This window comes from Lineus longissimus, chromosome 11 (genome assembly GCF_910592395.1).
Source record: "Lineus longissimus chromosome 11, tnLinLong1.2, whole genome shotgun sequence".
NCBI lineage: Eukaryota > Metazoa > Nemertea > Pilidiophora > Heteronemertea > Lineidae > Lineus > Lineus longissimus.
In genome coordinates, this window is record NC_088318.1 from 9876749 (window position 1) to 9899841 (window position 23093).

Below are 23093 nucleotides of genomic sequence, written 5' to 3' on the forward strand. Positions count from 1 at the left end.
CAGTTGGAGTAAATTGTCAAGAGATGCACCCAAATCGAAACAGGCATAAAATCAAGTCTTGTGTTCGTTATTTCAATAAAGCTAACCAGTCCCTTGGTCGATTCCTAGGACAACCCCCCCACCCCCCCCCCCACCCCCCAGGATAACCCCGAGGTCAATTCCACTATTTATATGTTCCCAACCTCAAAAATATAAGTCAAGGGTATTATACAGTACGCCTGTGCTGACGCCACCGTCTGATGCCCCTGACCTCTAATTTGGAGGTCGGAAACATAAGTGGAATTGTCCTCGAGGGGGAATTGTCTGGAGGCAATTGTCTGGGGGATCATCACGAAAGGGATGCTACTATGTATATTGATCCAGGTTACCAGGGTGACAGAGGAACCTGTGCAAAGCCTATCACCATGTTCGAGAAATACGAACAGGGGACTGATTAGCTTTCACATGTTTCGTAGTATTTGCCACCTTAGTGTTATTGAAAATACTGCTGGACGATTGCTTGCCTCACAGCATTTCCCAGCAAATCATTCCCTTCAATAGCGAGTTCTTCATCAATTGGCTCCGGAGCATCTCTGTCGAAGTCGGGTTCGGCGAGGTCGACTGCAATGTTGTGCAACACGGCTGTTGCAGTGATGATCAACATAGCTGTGTCCAGTTTAACACGAACGCCTGTTCGTAGGCATGGAAAGCGGCGTTTCCAAACTCCAAACATGCGTTCCACAACACTACGGGTGCGTTTCTGTGCAGTGTTGTAACTGGTTTCTGCGTGACCATGTGGATTTCGGAAAGGAGTCATGAGAAATGACCTGCAAGGGTATCCGGAATCTCCAAGTAACAGACCGTTAAATTCATCATTTTCAAAACGGGCACAAACCATACTGTTATCCAAAATACGCGAATCGTGCGTGGAGCCAGGCCACCTTGCTACAATGTTAATGAACTTCATGTCTGCATCGGCTATTCCCTGCACGTTCAGAGACATGAAACCTTTACGGCATCTGTAGATTTCTCTGTTCGCCACACTTGGAGCCTGGATGGGTACATGTGTTCCATCAATGCACCCCAAGACACGTGGAAAGCTGTTTTTTCGAAGAACTTGTGATGCATCATTATGGCATCATTGTCATTCGGGATTCGGATGTAATTCCTCGCTTTTCTAGCAATGGCTAGGGATACTTTGGCAACTATCCGACTCGCTGCTGGTTGCGAAACATTGTTAAGGTCACCACAAACGATCTGAAATGTTCCCGTGGCGTAGAAACGTAGGGCCACTTGTAGCTGAATAACCGGCGGAATCGGGTGTCCTCGATTATTCTGAGCAGGGGGGATTTCATCGGCGATGATGTTCAGCACATAATTGAATCCTGCTTTAGTGAACCGGTACCGTTTTCGAAAATTTTCGTCATTTAGTTCATGAATATCGTCCCGGTACTGTCCACGCGGTTGCCTCACCACCACTCTTTGGTCTATCCTGGGTTGATAAACAGCCCGCACACGATTTAACGCAGCAATTCTTTGAAGAAAGTCACCCATCTTCTCGGCTGTCTGTGCACAAGTGACAGAAATCAGCCTGTAAGGAACACTTTTAGGATACCCCAAGGGTATCCTAACGATTTAAGGTGGAGATGAGCCCAAAGTTAGGAATTCCTTATCCTAAAAAACCTTCTAGAAATGGGTCAACCTTTGCATTAGGAGAGGATTTTCAGGTATACCTTTGGCGGTATTTTAGGATGCTTCTAGAATAGAAAATGGTGAAGGTGTCACTAAAACGGCCGTTTTAGGGCCACCTTACGCTTTTAGGATTCTTCTAGAATACGGGCCTAAATGTCTTGTCATATAGTGGACCGTCCATTTTTCAATTTTGATAATGGCGTGTTAATGAAGTTGCCAAACGAATGGTATAGGCGTATAGACACATACTTAATCACTACCAGATAACCAGTTGCGAATTTTCAGTAGTGCTCTTTTTGCAGATTCCCTGGTGGGACGGCGATTTTGCGAGTTATCTGTGACAGTTTTGGTGGTAAGGGTACCACTGTTATCAATATTGTCGCGGGTTTTGTCACTGGCGTGAACAGTTTTGTCACTTGACTGTTCACAATTGTCACTGTTCTGAACTTCAAGCCCGCGTGAACATGTGCGCGTGAACAAGTACAACATCGCCAGGTTTGATAGTGTTTGTCAGTTTACCAGTTCTGACACGATCATGTCGCTCCCTGAGGGCAGTGAGATATTCATGTTCCCACTTAATCCAAAATGTTCGCTGAATTTCTCCCAGAATTGTGGAGCGTTTGGTAAGTGTCGCTCTGGTTTCGTAAGTAGGGTCCATGATTTCATCAGAGTCTGGGATAACATGTGGGAGAGTGTTCAACAATCGACCATGCAGCAGATGAGCGGGGGTTAAAGCTAGTGCGTCCTTATCATCACCGTAAACATACGTAAGAGGACGGTTATTCAACACACATTCTATTTCGCATAGAAAAGTATTCATCTCGTCAAGGGTCACAAACGCGCGTCCAAGCACCTTTTTCAGCGTTGTTTTGACGAGACCGACCAGACGTTCGTAAAACCCACCCCACCAGGGGGCACGTTTCGGAATGAATGTCCAGTCAACATTGTTGTTTGCCATGTAGGTTTGCACAGTCGCGTTTTCTATGATATCTTTAACGTTTTGAGCGCTAGAAATGAATGTTGGGGAAGCGAACGTCTCGCAGCGAAACGACGGAAAGCGCGCAGAAAGGACTTAGTGCTCATATCTGTGACCAATTCTAGATGAATGGCCCTCGTGTTGGCGCAGGTGAATAAACAAACGTAACATTTGCGTTGACCATTTTCGGTTTTCACGATCATTTCACCAGTGAAGTCCACTCCAGTTATTTGGAATGGATGTGCGTTTTGCAAACGCCATGTCGGTAATGGCGCGCGTATTGGTTGAGCATATGGTAAACCACAAATGTACAAAGCCAATAGTTCCAGATGACGGACTTGGCGGTTACGCGTATTCTAGTAATCCAGTATGTTTGTCTCAACAGTAACGGTGGCCTGTAGGCCCGAATGCAATATTTTATCATGCGCATCATCGATCACCAGCTTTGTGAAAGTATGCGTATGCGGCAGCAAGATTGGAAACTTCGCATTCTCACTGAGTGGTGCGTTATGTAACCTACCGCCACAACGAATATAACCCAGGGTCCATATTTATAAAACTTCTTAACTTAAGTATAAAAACGCACTAAGTGACTTGCTAAGTCACTTAGTGCCTCACTTAAGTTGGCATTCATAAAGCCACTAAGTGATCAGCTAAGCAAAGTACCTCGAATAACTTTAAGTGACTTGCTTTACATTCTGCAAACGTGCCAATGTCGCATTTCATGTCGATTTTTGCGGTTTGGACATGTGCCAAACCTCATCATGGACAGGAAGACAGCGTCATTATTGTGTAATACTTTCACAAGGCCTAGGATATAAGAAATAGGGCCTATAGAAAGTGTGTCCCATACACTGTCTGATTCATGCAGCTTGGCAGATTGCATGAAACATGGATAAGAAAAAGAGGAAGCCAAATTTCTCTGAAGCAGAGAAGGTGCGATTAATCGAAGAATACGAAAAGGTGATGTCCGTTATTTCCTCGAAGTTTTCACCAAATGTAACTACCAAGAAAAAGCATGATGCCTTGGTGCAAATCGCAGACGCCATGAATAGCAGGAATCCAAATGTATTGCGCACGGTCGAAGAACTACAAAAAAAATGGCAAAATATGGCGTCCGGGATGAAAGATGAATACACGAAGGAGCTTTCAAAGACAGGTACAGGATTTATTCTAATCTAAGACATTTCATTAGTGTTGCTTCACATTCATCAACAGCTGCAGTTCCTGATGATATCACTGACACACTTGTTGGATATTTATAGGTGGCGGACCCCGACCAGATGAACCATCAACCCTGTCGCAGAAGATCGCAGCTGTGATAGGGGAGGATGATCCGACGGTTGGGATTGATGGCGGATATGACAGCATCGAACCTCGGCGGAGCAATATTTCCTTCAACTCACAACCCAGTTCAAGGTAGGCTCCCTTTATTCACTTTAAACAGAGGTGGAGCTGCAGATTTCTGGCAATTTTAACAGTTTGAAATGTTCACTGCTACATCAATTTAATTTCATAACTCTTTAGCCATTATTGGCAAATATTTCCAAATTAACATTGCTGAAAAGTCAAGGTTGGTGTTTCTTGAACCATATTTTGTGAAAAACTGTCATTGTTATTTCAGTACCATCACCGATGATGAGCAAACTCTACGTCTCAATTATACGTCCTGTACACAAGAGCACAGGCAAGTCTCGGCTGCCGTTGGTCCCCCAAGCAGATTACAACGAATTATGCAAAAACGTGCTCCTCCTTCAGCGTTGCCAAATCCATGTCCACCTGTGCCCGAATCGGAGAATGAAAAACAAAAAAAAGGAAAGAAGGAAGAAGATAAGAATGAATTAGTGAGCATGCAAAAGGAGCTATTGATCCTTGAGAAGGAAAGGGCTAACTTGAAAATTGAAAAACTGAAATTAGAAAAAAATAAATTAAATTTAGAAATTGATGTTTTGAAGATAAAAAAGAATAAGTTAGAAAAACAGCCGGCTGAAATTTATTCATTTTCACACAGAAATGATGGTCAATCATTTGAAAATTACGCATACACCTCTCTGTAGAAGTGCATTTACATCTAGGCCCCTAAAGGATGTTCTGTTTGATGGTCTCTTGAAATAAATTTATCATTATAATCTCTCCTTTTTTCTTCGCTTTTACTCACCTTAGAAGTGTTGGTTGACTATTTGGTTCCTCGCAGCTGCTCCGTTAAGTCGACCAAAGGCAACAACATTTTCTACATCGTCATCATCGTCGTCAGGCTGTGGCTGTAGCTCGATTGGCTGTTCGTCAAAATCAGGGAGACCTCTGTGGATGGCAATATTATGCAACATTGCGCATGCAGAAATGATGCCGCAAGCTTTTAACGGTGTATAGCGGAGTTGTCCATGGAGGCAATGGAAACGCCTTTTCCACTGGCCTATTCCGAGACAAGACCACTAATGAATATTCATAGGTTGGAGGGTCGAGGCCTATCAATTAGACGAGTGCATGTTTTTTACTCTCAAGTACATATTTGGAGAGGTATTGAAAAAATATTTGCTGTGGCAAGTCTACAGATATAAAGAAATTATTTGATGAAAAAATTAATTTCGAATTTTGCTAATTGGGTAATAGGGGGCGTGTTTTGAGTTTTTTCTGCCAGTTTGCTGAAAACAGTGGAAATATCAAAGTCTATCTAATTTGTCGATTATAAAAAAATTTCCGTGGTCAATCACCAATTTCCATCGCACCAGTTACTCGCAAGACTAACCCGTATATCATATCCGAATTTCAGTTTCACTACTTGACGCATTCTTTGATGCGTCGCGGTCAAACATTGACAATTTAACTGCTAAAAGGTTAAAAAAATCAATTGTGGTCTTGTCTCTTCCCCTTTCTACCAAGCATCGAGTTTTTTTGTGGGAACGGTTGTATCGTCGCTGCTGCGGGGTGTTTGGGTTTAGGAAGGGTGTCATCAGCCATGGTCTTACTGGATACCCGCTGTCGCCTAGAAGGACTTCATTACCCTGCCAGACTTCCATCACTTCGGCTAGCCCACTTTCTCTCAAAATGATCGAATCATGGGTGCTTCCAGGCCATCTCGCTACAACGTTTATGAATCGATAATGAGCATCCATGACCACCTGTACGTTGATAGAATAATAGTTTTTCCTGTTGACGTATCTCCATTCGTGATGAGTAGAGCCAATGATCCAAACATGCGTACCATCAATCAACCCTATAATGCCAGGGAAGTTCGCTATTTCATAAAATGCTGCAGAAATACGAGGGATGTCTTGAAGCGCAGGGAATTTAATGATGTTGTGTAGCAAATGAATCAGTGCTTCCGTCACTTGCGTTATAATGCGGCTCATGCTGGGTTGGGAAATGTGTACCGTATCCCCGGTGACTTCCTGGAATGAACCCGAGGCATAAAATCTTAATGTTGCAAGCACCTTCAGGTCGGCTGGCAAAGCATGGTTTCGGTCTGTTTGTGGCTCGATATAATTCCTAACAGCATCGACCAAGTCAAGAATCGTTTGCCTATCCAATCTGTAGCGTTGATATAATTGCAAGTCGTTGTAGATCTCAAGTGGGTGGACTCTGTCTCGAAAAATTCTCTCACGACGCATAGCACGCCTCGCATCCAAATCCATTTGCACTGCCAACATTAACGCAGCCATCTCTCACGGTGGTTTGCCGCAAAATGAACGTTGTGTTTTGTGACTTCTCCAAACAACTTAAAGTTAAGACAGACCCAGAGGTGTCTCAAATATAAGGGTATGTTTGAGCAAGTCACTAAGGTTAAGTATCATATAGAATTTCACTTAAGTATGTTGCTTAGATTAAGATGGCGTTTAAGTGCCTTACTTTGACTTAAGTACGTTTATGAATATGGACCCTGGTTATCAAGAAATAACTTGAGTTGTCGGACAAGTGGAGGCGGTACATGCTTCCGTTCAATTCGCATTTTGAGTCTTGTGAACTCCACGCCTTCGGTGATAGTAGCATAAAAGCTTATGGCGCTTGTGTTTTTCTACGCTGCGGAACAGATACTGCCCTGGTAATTGCAAAAACAAGAGTTGCCCCGACGAAACAACTCACACTTTCACGCTAGGAACTGATGGCCGCCCTATTAGCCGCGCGATTGCTAAATACGTGCGCAGTCAAATACAGTGGAAAAATTACGTCATCCACCCTCTGGTCTGATAGCCAGATAGTACTGCATTGGTCAAAAAGTACCAAAACACTGCCGATCTTTGTTCGAAACCGTGTAACAGAGATCAATAGTTATGACATTAACCATTTCCTGTACTGCCCTACTGCTGAGGAATCACAACTCAGCAATTCCTTGAAAACCAAGTGTGGTGGCATGGGCCAGAGTGGCTCAGAACAGGTTCTTTCCCGCAGCAAATAGCTTGCAACACCGATCTATTATTGTCTAATGACACCGCAGAGTCCGATGACCAGGTTGGTATCGGGCAGTCTCCTGAACCGGTAAATCTCGTCAACACCGCAAAGCCCGATGACCAGCTTGGTATCGGACAAACTATTGACATCACCCGTTACGCGACATTGCGCAGACTAAATCGCATTTCCGCATGGGTCCTCAGGTTCGTTGACAATCTAAAGAAAGCACCCGACCAACGAAATCATGATGCCACTCTCAATGCCAAAGAAATTCAACGCGCAAATAATAAATGGATTCAGTTTGTCCAGCAAACCACCTTGGAAAGTACTGTCGCGACATTTTGCATTGTTCAGATGCTAATTTCAAGTCTTCAGCGAAAGATTTCCACGTTTTACTGAGGTTTGCTGGCAATCGTTCGTCCCATTCCAAACCTTCTTTCCAGAGCGCTTGGATGAAGATCCGCGATCTTATGGTTACGGGACTCATATGGCCCAATGGATCATAAACAGAGCTTGCGTAATTCAATACCTCGCGTTTGGTTGGTGTTTGAGTACAGTCTATTAAATGGATTGGGATTTATTATTTCTGGGATTCGACATACTGTAAAATATGCGATAAGCGAACGGTCCACACAACTGGTCGAGAGGAAATCATTGCGTATACATGTGCAGGTCCTTTGAAATAGGCCTAGATGACGTTAATGACACGATTTATTGAGCATGTACATGTACCACAAAATCCACGTCTGATATCACTTTGAATTTAGATGACATTGAATAACCGATTTAACGCTGGCCTACTCGTGCATTTAAGATTGTCAATCGCAAGCGTCAGTAAAAAACCAAAATGATGTGCACTGTCTTTTTTGGCATTTTGATAATGTTTTCTGATTTCGTTCATCCAATGGATAATGGCGACATCAATAATGTTGTTGAAAATGTCGATGCCTTACAACCTCCTGCTCGGCGTCATCGATCGTATTGACTAGCGGAGAAAATCCGTCTGCTCGATGACTATGAAAACGAAAACATCAGGCAGCCTCATGGGATTTCATCGCCCCAGTTTGCCAGGGAGTATAACATCCCCTCCGCGACTATGCGCCGATGGCTCCGCGAAGACTGAGGATGACCTCCGAGAGAGACATCGCGAAACTACGAGCAGGCAGGTCAACAGGCGCAGACAAAGACAAAGAGGCATTGGTGAGTGCTGTATTTTACTTTTAACAGAAAATTAACGCCATCTTCCATGTCATTTTCTTTTCAAATTTGATGTCCATGAGAACCTGGAACTTTAGATTTGAAATTGTTCTTTTCTAAAGTCCACATTTTTTTCAGCCTTATGGCCAGAGGTTGACAGGTCAGTTCGTGAATGGATGGCAACAAGGCGACAACATGTGGTACCTGTCTCTGGTGACGATATGATGATTAAAGCTGAACAGTCTTTCCGAACATGGTGGGCAGTGCTTTCCGAACAGCAGCAACAGGAATACCGGCAGCATCGGCCACAATTAACAAACTTCAGGGCGTCCAGAGGGTGGCTAACTGGTTTTCTCTCTAGGAACGGGATTAGTTTTAGGAAACAATGCAAAAAATTTATGGCTATTCCCGAAAACGCGGATGAACTTGTGGCCAATTTTCAGCAAAATGTTACCCAGACAGTTGATGAAAATGGGATTGAACTTGTGATAAACATGAATGAAACGTTTGCTCTTTTTGACATGGCGCCACAATACAATACAATACAATACAATGAAAAGGGGGCAAAACAAATTGATCTTCGCACGTCCCGAGGGAATCCGAAACTAGGATGTACCGTAACTTTAGGGATGACAAGGGATGGGAGAAAGATGATGTTTAATAACATTGAAATCGAAGACAATGGTCTAGAATTTGTAGATTTGGACGAAGAATTGACTTAAACCAGTATTAATCATCACATCCTGTTTGTCTTTTTTTCATCCAATTCAACTCAATGAGCCCAAGTGCTTTTGCACGAACGCGGTAGAAGTCTACCACCAATAACCCCTTGGCTATAACCACATGAAAACGACACTTGTCATCAGCGTCATCTAGGCCTATTTCAAAGGACCTGAACATGTATACGCAATGATTTCCTCTCGACCAGTTTTGTGGGCCGTTCGCTTATCACATATTTTACAGTATGTCTACCAACACCAATACCGGTACTGCCCCAATCAAATGATCTGCGACCCACGGTCAAAGTGGAACAAAAGTCCATCACCACGGCTCTTACAGTCCATAAGGTCGACTCCCGGTACAAAATAAGATAAAACTCCATGACAATGGTCGTAATCACAAAGAATTTCTAGGCCCGGTGCACATTGATAGATAGCGCTAATTACCCCAGCAGTCAAATAGGCCTAGATAGTGACCAGATTGTTTGGAGATAGGTTTGTCCCGGTGTAACATCTGTGGTTGTTCCCCATGTTTCAGTGTTTCCAAACAATAGGCAGCTAGAGAGACCATGACTTTTCAATAGGGGGGATACACAGAAAAACTCGTCAATCTATTTTTGAGCATTCCCAAACAATGAGGGGAAACACTCAAAAACAGGGGGACTGACGGGATTTACGAGTTTTTATTACTTGTTAATGGCATTCGCAAAAAGCAGGGCTATTATTAAGCCGCTATACATCCGTGTCCAACCGTTTGTCATGAGAGATTTCAACAACGACGGATTGTTTATTTTACAAGAGTTCCATTACAGAGGGCACCTGTTTTGGTTTGAAACCTTTACTTTCTCATCAAACTGACTTATTTTGTAGATGTGTCATTAGTCACAGCTACAGATGACAGAATGCAACTTAGGCTTTGGTGTCCATTGAACAAAGGTCTTCAAAGGTCAGGCGGGCGCGTCGATTATAATAATCTATACTATAATGCGCGTTGTGGCCGCTAAATAGGAGGCGATTTTTGTTTCAAAATTGGGCCTCGAAAATGCGTCGAATTCTTGCAACTTTTGGTTTCGTAGGTCTGGATCATAAGTAAGAGTGTCACTGAGGGTGTCATACGTCGAATATCTTGGTGGTTTTGGAATAAATAACAACTTTTCAGAGAGCACGTCGACTGGAGAGCTCCGCTCATTCTCAAAAGCATACACAAACTTCACGCATATTCTCCCTGCCACATCAGTATTAGCTTCCAGCACGTATGTAGTGCTATACAACCTGGTCCATGGTGCAGGGTATTAGCAGGGAGATTAATGATTAGCCTGTTCTATTTTAGTTCTATTCGAGAAACACTGACCGGAGTGATAAGGCAAATTCTGCAGGGTGGCCTACCGGAACATGCAGTCAGGGTATCAATAAACAGTTATGCCAGAATGGACAAAATATGTACTGTGGCCAGCGCTTGCTCTTTGATTTATTCTTTACTGATTGATGTTGTCAGTTTGAATTGCGTTCTGCATCTCTCCATGCGCCTGGCTTTGGTCCGACAGTGGCATTGGGTACGGGAGTGTGTAGGTGATATGCCTAATATGTGAGGCCCTATTTGGAACAGGACCTGCTGTCACTGGTCTCAATGCATTGTGCAAAATAGCGTACTCCAATCAATCTATTGGGGGTTGCATGTAGATAGCAGCAATAAGTCCCTAAATGCAGTTAATTACGTGTTTAACCTTTAATAAAACTTCAGTAACGTTAGAAATTTAATGTAGTTCAATCATCGTGCCCATTTAACTAATGTATATTACATTTCAACTTTGCCCGCTCCATGGGTATATGCTAGTAATATACAATGTATAATAATGATCACAATATTGAAGATAAGAAGAAGAATTCCCAAGCTTGTTGGCTTGGGAAGCCTAGTGATTCACCTTCCCTAAAGAATGCATAAGATTCGAGACATGTCCATTAAAGGGGCACTATAGGCAGCATCTTGGTAGGCAACATAAAGTTACACAAAGTAGCCAGTGAGTCTCTCACCTCTCACAGTTTGTCCTAACCTAGTCACGCCTGTAACAGGGATACATTCAGTGATGAATCAAATAAGACCTAATGCCCTTACTCTGTTTATAAGTCAGCTAAAGTTGGCCAATTTGACCCCCTGCTCCTACATAGTCCCCCTTTAATGGGAAACTATAGGCAACAGCTAGGTAGGCAAGATAAAGTTACACAAAGTCGCCAATAAGGGTCTCTCACACAACAGTATGTTGAAACTATGCACACGTGTTCGAGTGAGTGATAAATCTAACTCCTCCCCCCCCCCCCCCAACCCACCCCACCCAAACGAACGGCCACCCCTTTAAAGGGAGACTATATAACCCACTCGTACTCGTATGGTTTTTGCAGGTCAGTCGTCAGTTGGTGTAGGTCTAGTTACTCAACGGTAATTCAGTACGTATTTCCGTAGTTGGCGTACGCCTTTATTCCAATAATCCCAAGAACGGGCATCAGAGAAGCTAGGATAGCAGCCAACGCCATCTATAATTGTTCCAAGAAACCATGATCCAATGAATCGACCGCTATTTTGATATCGTCATTATGATCGCTCCGCCTGTTCGCGTGGTGGCGTGGTGGTGGCGTGGTGCCCGTGGTGGCGTGGTGCAAATACCGCCTGCCCTTCTGGGTTGGGGCACTGAGACAAGACCACAATTGATTTTTCAAGCCATTTCCAGTTATTTAAAATGCCTGCCATTAAAGAATGCGTGGAGCTGTGAAACTGAAATTCGGATATGATATACGGGTTAGTCTTGCGAGTAACTGGTGCGATGGAAATTGGTGATTGACCACGGAAATTTTTTTTAAAATTGACAAGTTTGACACAAGTGGACATTTTTACCCATTTCGGCCATTTTCACTCCAAATTTGAACCACCCCCCTATGGCCAGGTTGTCAAAATTCAAAATTATTTTTTTTACCAAACAATTTATTTATATCTGTAGACTTGCCACAGCAAATATTTTTTCAATACCTCTCCAAATATGTACTTGAGAGTAAAAAACATGCACTCGTCTAATAGATAGGCCTGGACCCTCCAACCTATGAATATTCATTAGTGGTCTTGTCTCAATGAAGAGGGATAATCTTGAGATATCAATGAAATATGCCTTTTCCCAAGCATTTGAGATGTCTTGACTAACATAACCAAGTTTCATCAAAAATGAACTTGATTTGAGCGAGCTATTAACGTTTTAAAATTTTGTCCGATACGGACAACCTACCTTATATTTCGTCTTCAAATTGTTTACAGACTGTCTTCAAGTTAAGCTCATTAACTCGTAGAATTCTTAATCGAATGGTACCGAATCTTCGACAAATCACCAGTGGTCTACAGTCAATCTGAAATAGGAATTTGAAACAATTTTAATTCATGAGAAATATTCAAAAATTTCAATTTTTTGGAAAAAAATTGTCTTTTTAAAGGATGTTCCAAGGTTGTGACAGTGGTATCATGCTGAAAATGTCAAAATTTCAAATCGAACAATATTAACTTTGTCTGAAATTTGAAAAACAACAAATATATGATGCATTATAAGCATGGAAAGCTTGTTAGTAAGGTGTGAAATGAGAAAAAGATTAACCCATATGTTATCTCCCTGTCTGTCACATCCAAGTCTGACACTTCCACAACAGCAACCATTGTCATCGCTATTGTCCTATCAACATCGACCCTTTTGTAATCTCTTGTCCTTTCTTGTGTATTTTCAGTCTGTTGAAGGAAGCATCCCGAAATAGACATCTCCTAGGAGTACGATTTTAAGCGAAGAAAGACAAGTATACGAAAAGACAAGACAAGATGAGGACAAAGGCGAGGAGATTGATAGGAAAACGGGGTTCTCCGAGGCGTGCTAGGGCATCGAATGCAGCAATGAGAACAATGTTCAAGAGCGGACACGTGCGGAGTGGAGGTGTCGAGGTGGTGAGCGACGACGAACGAGAAGTAGGCCTACAACCCACATGGAGACGACTCACGCCCCAGGAGTACGGACAGGTCACAACGATGGGACACGACGGCAAAAGACACATACCGGATATTAATAACCGTACTGCCAAGAATGTCAACTTACTACGGCTGAACATGAAAGAAGACACTGATGATGAGATGGAGATACCAGATGAGACCATGGAGCATGATCACGAGAGTTTCGTTGTTCAGACAACCAAACTGATGGATGTGCTCAACGACGTTAACAGGGCCCATAGCGAATATCACGTGAACTGTCAGCCGATATTCAAATATGGAGAGGTACGTAAGCAGGGGGTGTGTTGTTCAGTCACTGTGGTGTGTAAAAACTGTGGTTTTTATTCGAAATTGTATAAACTTTTTGAGGACATAGACACTGGCAAGCGCGGACGAAAAGCCGCTCTTGCAAATGTTGCATTACAGATTGCGTTGCAGGACACAATGATTGGCAACGAGAGTATGAGTTACATACTGAGCATGATGGGAATCCCGCCCCCCTGTAGGAGTATCATGCAAAAGCAGGCAAATAAGGTTGGTGATGAAACAGTTAAAATGAATGTGGCCGATATGGCAGACATACGCGAGAACTTGAAAAGGATACTGCGCCTAAGAAATCAGGACGACACAGGAATCAATGTCCAAGCTGATGGACGCTATAATAGTTTACACCTCACTTCGAGGAACAAGATGGGCCGTTGTGCGAGCACAATGACTGGATTATGTGTTGAAAATGTGACAGATGAACACAAAATCATTGACATTGAGGTTAAAACAAAACTCTGCTGGATAGGGGCTGCAATGCGGGCGAAAGGTTTTGAAGTTAAATGTGGTGCCACTGGCACAAACGTTGACGAACGACACTCGAAGTGCACGGCTAACTTTCCTGAAGCAGATGCATTCAGAGAATATGATCTTGGGGTTGCATTTGCCGAGACTTTTGAGAAACAGGGCCTACATGTAGAACATTTGACTACAGATGGTGATTCCAGTTCATTCAAAGGGTTAACTGATGCAACAAAAAAAAGCTCTTCGGCGGCTTGTTCACGGTGAAGCATCAACTTGACTCTATACATTTGCATCAAGCCCAGACGCGTGCAGGACATAGAGCTGAATTCAGTAAAGGTATGTTCCCGGGACGTACTGCTGAGGAGAGAACACTGTTAAAAACAACGTTTCTGAATGATCTTAGGGTAAGGTCATCCAAGATTTTGCAATCTCTATTCAAGCGCTGCAACGGTGATCTTGACAGGATCATGGGATACCTGTATGACACTGTTGCCTGTGTTGTGAACTGTTATGGTGGTGACTGCACTGGTTGTCCACAGAACGAATTCTCACTGTGCTCAGGCACAACTGGTTCTTGGTGGCACAAATCAACACGATGGTCATCTTACGGTGAGATTCCCAAGTTTAAAATGACAGTGATTGACAAGAACTTGGTACATCTCGTTTTGGAGGTATGCCTTAGTAAAGGAGCGTTGCAACAGCTGAGTCTTGGCGTGACAACCCAGGGGGTCGAGTCCAAGAATCGAGGTCTGTCGGCCAGCGATCCTAAGATTGTGACCAGGAGCAGGAACTCAACCCCTCGTATCCATTCAGCAGCCCACAGAATGAACCATAACATAGCCGAGAGCGGGCGACGGAAACTAAAGTGGTTCAACATCGAAGTCGATACTTGTTGCCGCCCAATGAAAGCACTGGACAGAATTGCAATGAACAGGCAGTACACAGTCAGGTACCAACGGAGTGCTAGACACCAGAAGTTAGCTGGTGTTTTGAAAAACATCAGGGCAACAGATTACTTCACCAAAAAGAAAAACAAAACCAGGGGTGGTGACTACAAGAAACATGTGATGATAACAATGCCGGACTTGCGAAGGAAGGCTGTCAAGAAGGCTGTTGCACGACGAGACAGACCGCCTGTACCAGAGTGGAAATGTCTCGACCCAAACAGCAGAAACTATGACCACTCCTACTTTCGGCGATCCTTCAAGATCCAACCAGCCACCAAGACATCCAAGAGGTTGCCATCGCGGTAAGAAAACTTTCAAATGTCAATTCAATATAATGATATTTTCTTTCAACTTCAACATATAGCTTACCAGGAAAAATGCATTTAGGGCGGTTGCCATGGCCTGCACAGACTTTCTTGGCATTGCACCTTTTTCTACTTTGATTGACCCTTCCTCTTTCTATTGTCAAGTGCTCGACTTTCACGCACAGAGGATTATGACAAAGATGACTTATATGATAACCTGCGCCAGTTTTGAATTTCAATTCATCATGGTCACACAAAAACATTGCCCGGTGTGCCGTCATTGTGACCGGCTTATCTAAAAAACTTACTTTAACAAACCCGTATGTTACCCCCCTCTTTTTTTGTTTAGCCCCCTCCCAATTCAAACAAAAACCATTACTTTTAGTCTTTGCTAATATTCTTGCTCGTAATTCAGATACTTTTCTCTTGAATTCACCTGCTGAAATAAAAAAATTAGTGAAAGCTTGGTACCCTGCCACCCAGCGTGCTCTGTGCCCGACACCTCCCAAAATGAAAATAACATGCAAAACAATCAACACTTTCATTACTATTCACAATTGATGATTGTTATGAAACATATCTAGCCCAAAAAAGTAGAAAAATTTGAAATTATTTGAAATTTTTTGAAAATTTAAATTTTTGGCATTTTCACTTAAAAGCCCTGTAGGCCAGGGGGGGGTTAAATTTGAGAATTTTCTTTTTTTCCACATTTTCCAATTTCAATGATATGTCCACACATTCTCAACACATTTCAGCCAATTCAAACGGTTTTTGTGGATTTCAGAGCTCATTTACTATTTTTGACCTGTAACCCAAAACCCTCTAAATAGAGACAAGACCACAATTGATTTTCCAAGCCATTTCCAGTTATTTAAAATGCCTGCCATTAAAGAATGCGTGGAGCTGTGAAACTGAAATTCGGATATGATATACGGGTTAGTCTTGCGAGTAACTGGTGCGATGGAAATTGGTGATTGACCACGGAAATTTTTTTTAAAATTGACAAGTTTGACACAAGTGGACATTTTTACCCATTTCGGCCATTTTCACTCCAAATTTGAACCACCCCCCCTATGGCCAGGTTGTCAAAATTCAAAATTATTTTTTTTACCAAACAATTTATTTATATCTGTAGACTTGCCACAGCAAATATTTTTTCAATACCTCTCCAAATATGTACTTGAGAGTAAAAAACATGCACTCGTCTAATAGATAGGCCTGGACCCTCCAACCTATGAATATTCATTAGTGGTCTTGTCTCAATGAAGAGGGATAATCTTGAGATATCAATGAAATATGCCTTTTCCCAAGCATTTGAGATGTCTTGACTAACATAACCAAGTTTCATCAAAAATGAACTTGATTTGAGCGAGCTATTAACGTTTTAAAATTTTGTCCGATACGGACAACCTACCTTATATTTCGTCTTCAAATTGTTTACAGACTGTCTTCAAGTTAAGCTCATTAACTCGTAGAATTCTTAATCGAATGGTACCGAATCTTCGACAAATCACCAGTGGTCTACAGTCAATCTGAAATAGGAATTTGAAACAATTTTAATTCATGAGAAATATTCAAAAATTTCAATTTTTTGGAAAAAAATTGTCTTTTTAAAGGATGTTCCAAGGTTGTGACAGTGGTATCATGCTGAAAATGTCAAAATTTCAAATCGAACAATATTAACTTTGTCTGAAATTTGAAAAACAACAAATATATGATGCATTATAAGCATGGAAAGCTTGTTAGTAAGGTGTGAAATGAGAAAAAGATTAACCCATATGTTATCTCCCTGTCTGTCACATCCAAGTCTGACACTTCCACAACAGCAACCATTGTCATCGCTATTGTCCTATCAACATCGACCCTTTTGTAATCTCTTGTCCTTTCTTGTGTATTTTCAGTCTGTTGAAGGAAGCATCCCGAAATAGACATCTCCTAGGAGTACGATTTTAAGCGAAGAAAGACAAGTATACGAAAAGACAAGACAAGATGAGGACAAAGGCGAGGAGATTGATAGGAAAACGGGGTTCTCCGAGGCGTGCTAGGGCATCGAATGCAGCAATGAGAACAATGTTCAAGAGCGGACACGTGCGGAGTGGAGGTGTCGAGGTGGTGAGCGACGACGAACGAGAAGTAGGCCTACAACCCACATGGAGACGACTCACGCCCCAGGAGTACGGACAGGTCACAACGATGGGACACGACGGCAAAAGACACATACCGGATATTAATAACCGTACTGCCAAGAATGTCAACTTACTACGGCTGAACATGAAAGAAGACACTGATGATGAGATGGAGATACCAGATGAGACCATGGAGCATGATCACGAGAGTTTCGTTGTTCAGACAACCAAACTGATGGATGTGCTCAACGACGTTAACAGGGCCCATAGCGAATATCACGTGAACTGTCAGCCGATATTCAAATATGGAGAGGTACGTAAGCAGGGGGTGTGTTGTTCAGTCACTGTGGTGTGTAAAAACTGTGGTTTTTATTCGAAATTGTATAAACTTTTTGAGGACATAGACACTGGCAAGCGCGGACGAAAAGCCGCTCTTGCAAATGTTGCATTACAGATTGCGTTGCAGGACACAATGATTGGCAACGAGAGTATGAGTTACATACTGAGCATGATGGGAATCCCGCCCCCTGTAGGAGTATCATGCAAAAGCAGGCAAATAAGGTTGGTGATGAAACAGTTAAAATGAATGTGGCCGATATGGCAGACATACGCGAGAACTTGAAAAGGATACTGCGCCTAAGAAATCAGGATGACACAGGAATCAATGTCCAAGCTGATGGACGCTATAATAGTTTACACCTCACTTCGAGGAACAAGATGGGCCGTTGTGCGAGCACAATGACTGGATTATGTGTTGAAAATGTGACAGATGAACACAAAATCATTGACATTGAGGTTAAAACAAAACTCTGCTGGATAGGGGCTGCAATGCGGGCGAAAGGTTTTGAAGTTAAATGTGGTGCCACTGGCACAAACGTTGACGAACGACACTCGAAGTGCACGGCTAACTTTCCTGAAGCAGATGCATTCAGAGAATATGATCTTGGGGTTGCATTTGCCGAGACTTTTGAGAAACAGGGCCTACATGTAGAACATTTGACTACAGATGGTGATTCCAGTTCATTCAAAGGGTTAACTGATGCAACAAAAAAGCTCTTCGGCGGCTTGTTCACGGTGAAGCATCAACTTGACTCTATACATTTGCATCAAGCCCAGACGCGTGCAGGACATAGAGCTGAATTCAGTAAAGGTATGTTCCCGGGACGTACTGCTGAGGAGAGAACACTGTTAAAAACAACGTTTCTGAATGATCTTAGGGTAAGGTCATCCAAGATTTTGCAATCTCTATTCAAGCGCTGCAACGGTGATCTTGACAGGATCATGGGATACCTGTATGACACTGTTGCCTGTGTTGTGAACTGTTATGGTGGTGACTGCACTGGTTGTCCACAGAACGAATTCTCACTGTGCTCAGGCACAACTGGTTCTTGGTGGCACAAATCAACACGATGGTCATCTTACGGTGAGATTCCCAAGTTTAAAATGACAGTGATTGACAAGAACTTGGTACATCTCGTTTTGGAGGTATGCCTTAGTAAAGGAGCGTTGCAACAGCTGAGTCTTGGCGTGACAACCCAGGGGGTCGAGTCCAAGAATCGAGGTCTGTCGGCCAGCGATCCTAAGATTGTGACCAGGAGCAGGAACTCAACCCCTCGTATCCATTCAGCAGCCCACAGAATGAACCATAACATAGCCGAGAGCGGGCGACGGAAACTAAAGTGGTTCAACATCGAAGTCGATACTTGTTGCCGCCCAATGAAAGCACTGGACAGAATTGCAATGAACAGGCAGTACACAGTCAGGTACCAACGGAGTGCTAGACACCAGAAGTTAGCTGGTGTTTTGAAAAACATCAGGGCAACAGATTACTTCACCAAAAAGAAAAACAAAACCAGGGGTGGTGACTACAAGAAACATGTGATGATAACAATGCCGGACTTGCGAAGGAAGGCTGTCAAGAAGGCTGTTGCACGACGAGACAGACCGCCTGTACCAGAGTGGAAATGTCTCGACCCAAACAGCAGAAACTATGACCACTCCTACTTTCGGCGATCCTTCAAGATCCAACCAGCCACCAAGACATCCAAGAGGTTGCCATCGCGGTAAGAAAACTTTCAAATGTCAATTCAATATAATGATATTTTCTTTCAACTTCAACATATAGCTTACCAGGAAAAATGCATTTAGGGCGGTTGCCATGGCCTGCACAGACTTTCTTGGCATTGCACCTTTTTCTACTTTGATTGACCCTTCCTCTTTCTATTGTCAAGTGCTCGACTTTCACGCACAGAGGATTATGACAAAGATGACTTATATGATAACCTGCGCCAGTTTTGAATTTCAATTCATCATGGTCACACAAAAACATTGCCCGGTGTGCCGTCATTGTGACCGGCTTATCTAAAAAACTTACTTTAACAAACCCGTATGTTACCCCCCTCTTTTTTTGTTTAGCCCCCTCCCAATTCAAACAAAAACCATTACTTTTAGTCTTTGCTAATATTCTTGCTCGTAATTCAGATACTTTTCTCTTGAATTCACCTGCTGAAATAAAAAAATTAGTGAAAGCTTGGTACCCTGCCACCCAGCGTGCTCTGTGCCCGACACCTCCCAAAATGAAAATAACATGCAAAACAATCAACACTTTCATTACTATTCACAATTGATGATTGTTATGAAACATATCTAGCCCAAAAAAGTAGAAAAATTTGAAATTATTTGAAATTTTTTGAAAATTTCAATTTTTGGCATTTTCACTTAAAAGCCCTGTAGGCCAGGGGGGGTTAAATTTGAGAATTTTCTTTTTTTCCACATTTTCCAATTTCAATGATATGTCCACACATTCTCAACACATTTCAGCCAATTCAAACGGTTTTTGTGGATTTCAGAGCTCATTTACTATTTTTGACCTGTAACCCAAAACCCTCTAAATAGAGACAAGACCACAATTGATTTTCCAAGCCATTTCCAGTTATTTAAAATGCCTGCCATTAAAGAATGCGTGGAGCTGTGAAACTGAAATTCGGATATGATATACGGGTTAGTCTTGCGAGTAACTGGTGCGATGGAAATTGGTGATTGACCACGGAAATTTTTTTTAAAATTGACAAGTTTGACACAAGTGGACATTTTTACCCATTTCGGCCATTTTCACTCCAAATTTGAACCACCCCCCCCTATGGCCAGGTTGTCAAAATTCAAAATTATTTTTTTTACCAAACAATTTATTTATATCTGTAGACTTGCCACAGCAAATATTTTTTCAATACCTCTCCAAATATGTACTTGAGAGTAAAAAACATGCACTCGTCTAATAGATAGGCCTGGACCCTCCAACCTATGAATATTCATTAGTGGTCTTGTCTCAATGAAGAGGGATAATCTTGAGATATCAATGAAATATGCCTTTTCCCAAGCATTTGAGATGTCTTGACTAACATAACCAAGTTTCATCAAAAATGAACTTGATCTGAGCGAGCTATTAACGTTTTAAAATTTTGTCCGATACGGACAACCTACCTTATATTTCGTCTTCAAATTGTTTACAGACTGTCTTCAAGTTAAGCTCATTAACTCGTAGAATTCTTAATCGAATGGTACCGAATCTTCGACAAATCACCAGTGGTCTACAGTCAATCTGAAATAGGAATTTGAAACAATTTTAATTCATGAGAAATATTCAAAAATTTCAATTTTTTGGAAAAAAATTGTCTTTTTAAAGGATGTTCCAAGGTTGTGACAGTGGTATCATGCTGAAAATGTCAAAATTTCAAATCGAACAATATTAACTTTGTCTGAAATTTGAAAAACAACAAATATATGATGCATTATAAGCATGGAAAGCTTGTTAGTAAGGTGTGAAATGAGAAAAAGATTAACCCATATGTTATCTCCCTGTCTGTCACATCCAAGTCTGACACTTCCACAACAGCAACCATTGTCATCGCTATTGTCCTATCAACATCGACCCTTTTGTAATCTCTTGTCCTTTCTTGTGTATTTTCAGTCTGTTGAAGGAAGCATCCCGAAATAGACATCTCCTAGGAGTACGATTTTAAGCGAAGAAAGACAAGTATACGAAAAGACAAGACAAGATGAGGACAAAGGCGAGGAGATTGATAGGAAAACGGGGTTCTCCGAGGCGTGCTAGGGCATCGAATGCAGCAATGAGAACAATGTTCAAGAGCGGACACGTGCGGAGTGGAGGTGTCGAGGTGGTGAGCGACGACGAACGAGAAGTAGGCCTACAACCCACATGGAGACGACTCACGCCCCAGGAGTACGGACAGGTCACAACGATGGGACACGACGGCAAAAGACACATACCGGATATTAATAACCGTACTGCCAAGAATGTCAACTTACTACGGCTGAACATGAAAGAAGACACTGATGATGAGATGGAGATACCAGATGAGACCATGGAGCATGATCACGAGAGTTTCGTTGTTCAGACAACCAAACTGATGGATGTGCTCAACGACGTTAACAGGGCCCATAGCGAATATCACGTGAACTGTCAGCCGATATTCAAATATGGAGAGGTACGTAAGCAGGGGGTGTGTTGTTCAGTCACTGTGGTGTGTAAAAACTGTGGTTTTTATTCGAAATTGTATAAACTTTTTGAGGACATAGACACTGGCAAGCGCGGACGAAAAGCCGCTCTTGCAAATGTTGCATTACAGATTGCGTTGCAGGACACAATGATTGGCAACGAGAGTATGAGTTACATACTGAGCATGATGGGAATCCCACCCCCCTGTAGGAGTATCATGCAAAAGCAGGCAAATAAGGTTGGTGATGAAACAGTTAAAATGAATGTGGCCGATATGGCAGACATACGCGAGAACTTGAAAAGGATACTGCGCCTAAGAAATCAGGACGACACAGGAATCAATGTCCAAGCTGATGGACGCTATAATAGTTTACACCTCACTTCGAGGAACAAGATGGGCCGTTGTGCGAGCACAATGACTGGATTATGTGTTGAAAATGTGACAGATGAACACAAAATCATTGACATTGAGGTTAAAACAAAACTCTGCTGGATAGGGGCTGCAATGCGGGCGAAAGGTTTTGAAGTTAAATGTGGTGCCACTGGCACAAACGTTGACGAACGACACTCGAAGTGCACGGCTAACTTTCCTGAAGCAGATGCATTCAGAGAATATGATCTTGGGGTTGCATTTGCCGAGACTTTTGAGAAACAGGGCCTACATGTAGAACATTTGACTACAGATGGTGATTCCAGTTCATTCAAAGGGTTAACTGATGCAACAAAAAAGCTCTTCGGCGGCTTGTTCACGGTGAAGCATCAACTTGACTCTATACATTTGCATCAAGCCCAGACGCGTGCAGGACATAGAGCTGAATTCAGTAAAGGTATGTTCCCGGGACGTACTGCTGAGGAGAGAACACTGTTAAAAACAACGTTTCTGAATGATCTTAGGGTAAGGTCATCCAAGATTTTGCAATCTCTATTCAAGCGCTGCAACGGTGATCTTGACAGGATCATGGGATACCTGTATGACACTGTTGCCTGTGTTGTGAACTGTTATGGTGGTGACTGCACTGGTTGTCCACAGAACGAATTCTCACTGTGCTCAGGCACAACTGGTTCTTGGTGGCACAAATCAACACGATGGTCATCTTACGGTGAGATTCCCAAGTTTAAAATGACAGTGATTGACAAGAACTTGGTACATCTCGTTTTGGAGGTATGCCTTAGTAAAGGAGCGTTGCAACAGCTGAGTCTTGGCGTGACAACCCAGGGGGTCGAGTCCAAGAATCGAGGTCTGTCGGCCAGCGATCCTAAGATTGTGACCAGGAGCAGGAACTCAACCCCTCGTATCCATTCAGCAGCCCACAGAATGAACCATAACATAGCCGAGAGCGGGCGACGGAAACTAAAGTGGTTCAACATCGAAGTCGATACTTGTTGCCGCCCAATGAAAGCACTGGACAGAATTGCAATGAACAGGCAGTACACAGTCAGGTACCAACGGAG

General features: G+C 42.6%; 2 protein-coding genes and 1 long non-coding RNA gene across 3 annotated transcripts; all 3 read right to left on the reverse strand.

The window, feature by feature from the left end:
- Positions 1-472: 472 nt before the first annotated feature.
- LOC135495260 (putative nuclease HARBI1) lies at positions 473-1533 on the reverse strand. The gene is made up of 2 exons (XM_064783723.1): positions 1177-1533; positions 473-1030 (listed from the first exon to the last, which is right to left on the reverse strand). The coding sequence occupies exons 1-2, from the start codon at positions 1531-1533 to the stop codon at positions 473-475; spliced, it is 915 nt and encodes a 304-aa protein (XP_064639793.1).
- A 586-nt stretch (positions 1534-2119) lies between these two features.
- LOC135495261 (uncharacterized) lies at positions 2120-2629 on the reverse strand. The gene has a single exon (XM_064783724.1). It carries the CDS (start codon positions 2627-2629, stop codon positions 2120-2122), a length of 510 nt encoding a protein of 169 aa, XP_064639794.1.
- A 9032-nt stretch (positions 2630-11661) lies between these two features.
- LOC135496303 (uncharacterized) lies at positions 11662-20719 on the reverse strand. Its single transcript, XR_010448635.1, has 4 exons — positions 20606-20719; positions 16414-16531; positions 12219-12336; positions 11662-11716 (listed from the first exon to the last, which is right to left on the reverse strand). It is a non-coding gene; the product is annotated as an uncharacterized LOC135496303 (long non-coding RNA).
- Between the last annotated feature and the right edge of the window lie 2374 nt (positions 20720-23093).

Bases quoted from the DNA above. Each gene is read 5' to 3' on its own strand.
- LOC135495261 (XM_064783724.1), bottom strand. From the start codon at position 2,629: ATGGCAAACAACAATGTTGACTGGACATTCATTCCGAAACGTGCCCCC.
- LOC135495260 (XM_064783723.1), bottom strand. From the start codon at position 1,533: ATGGGTGACTTTCTTCAAAGAATTGCTGCGTTAAATCGTGTGCGGGCT. The intron at 1,031-1,176 runs GTATCCCTAGCC...GTACCCATCCAG, and splicing joins CGAGTCGGATAGTTGCCAAA to GCTCCAAGTGTGGCGAACAG.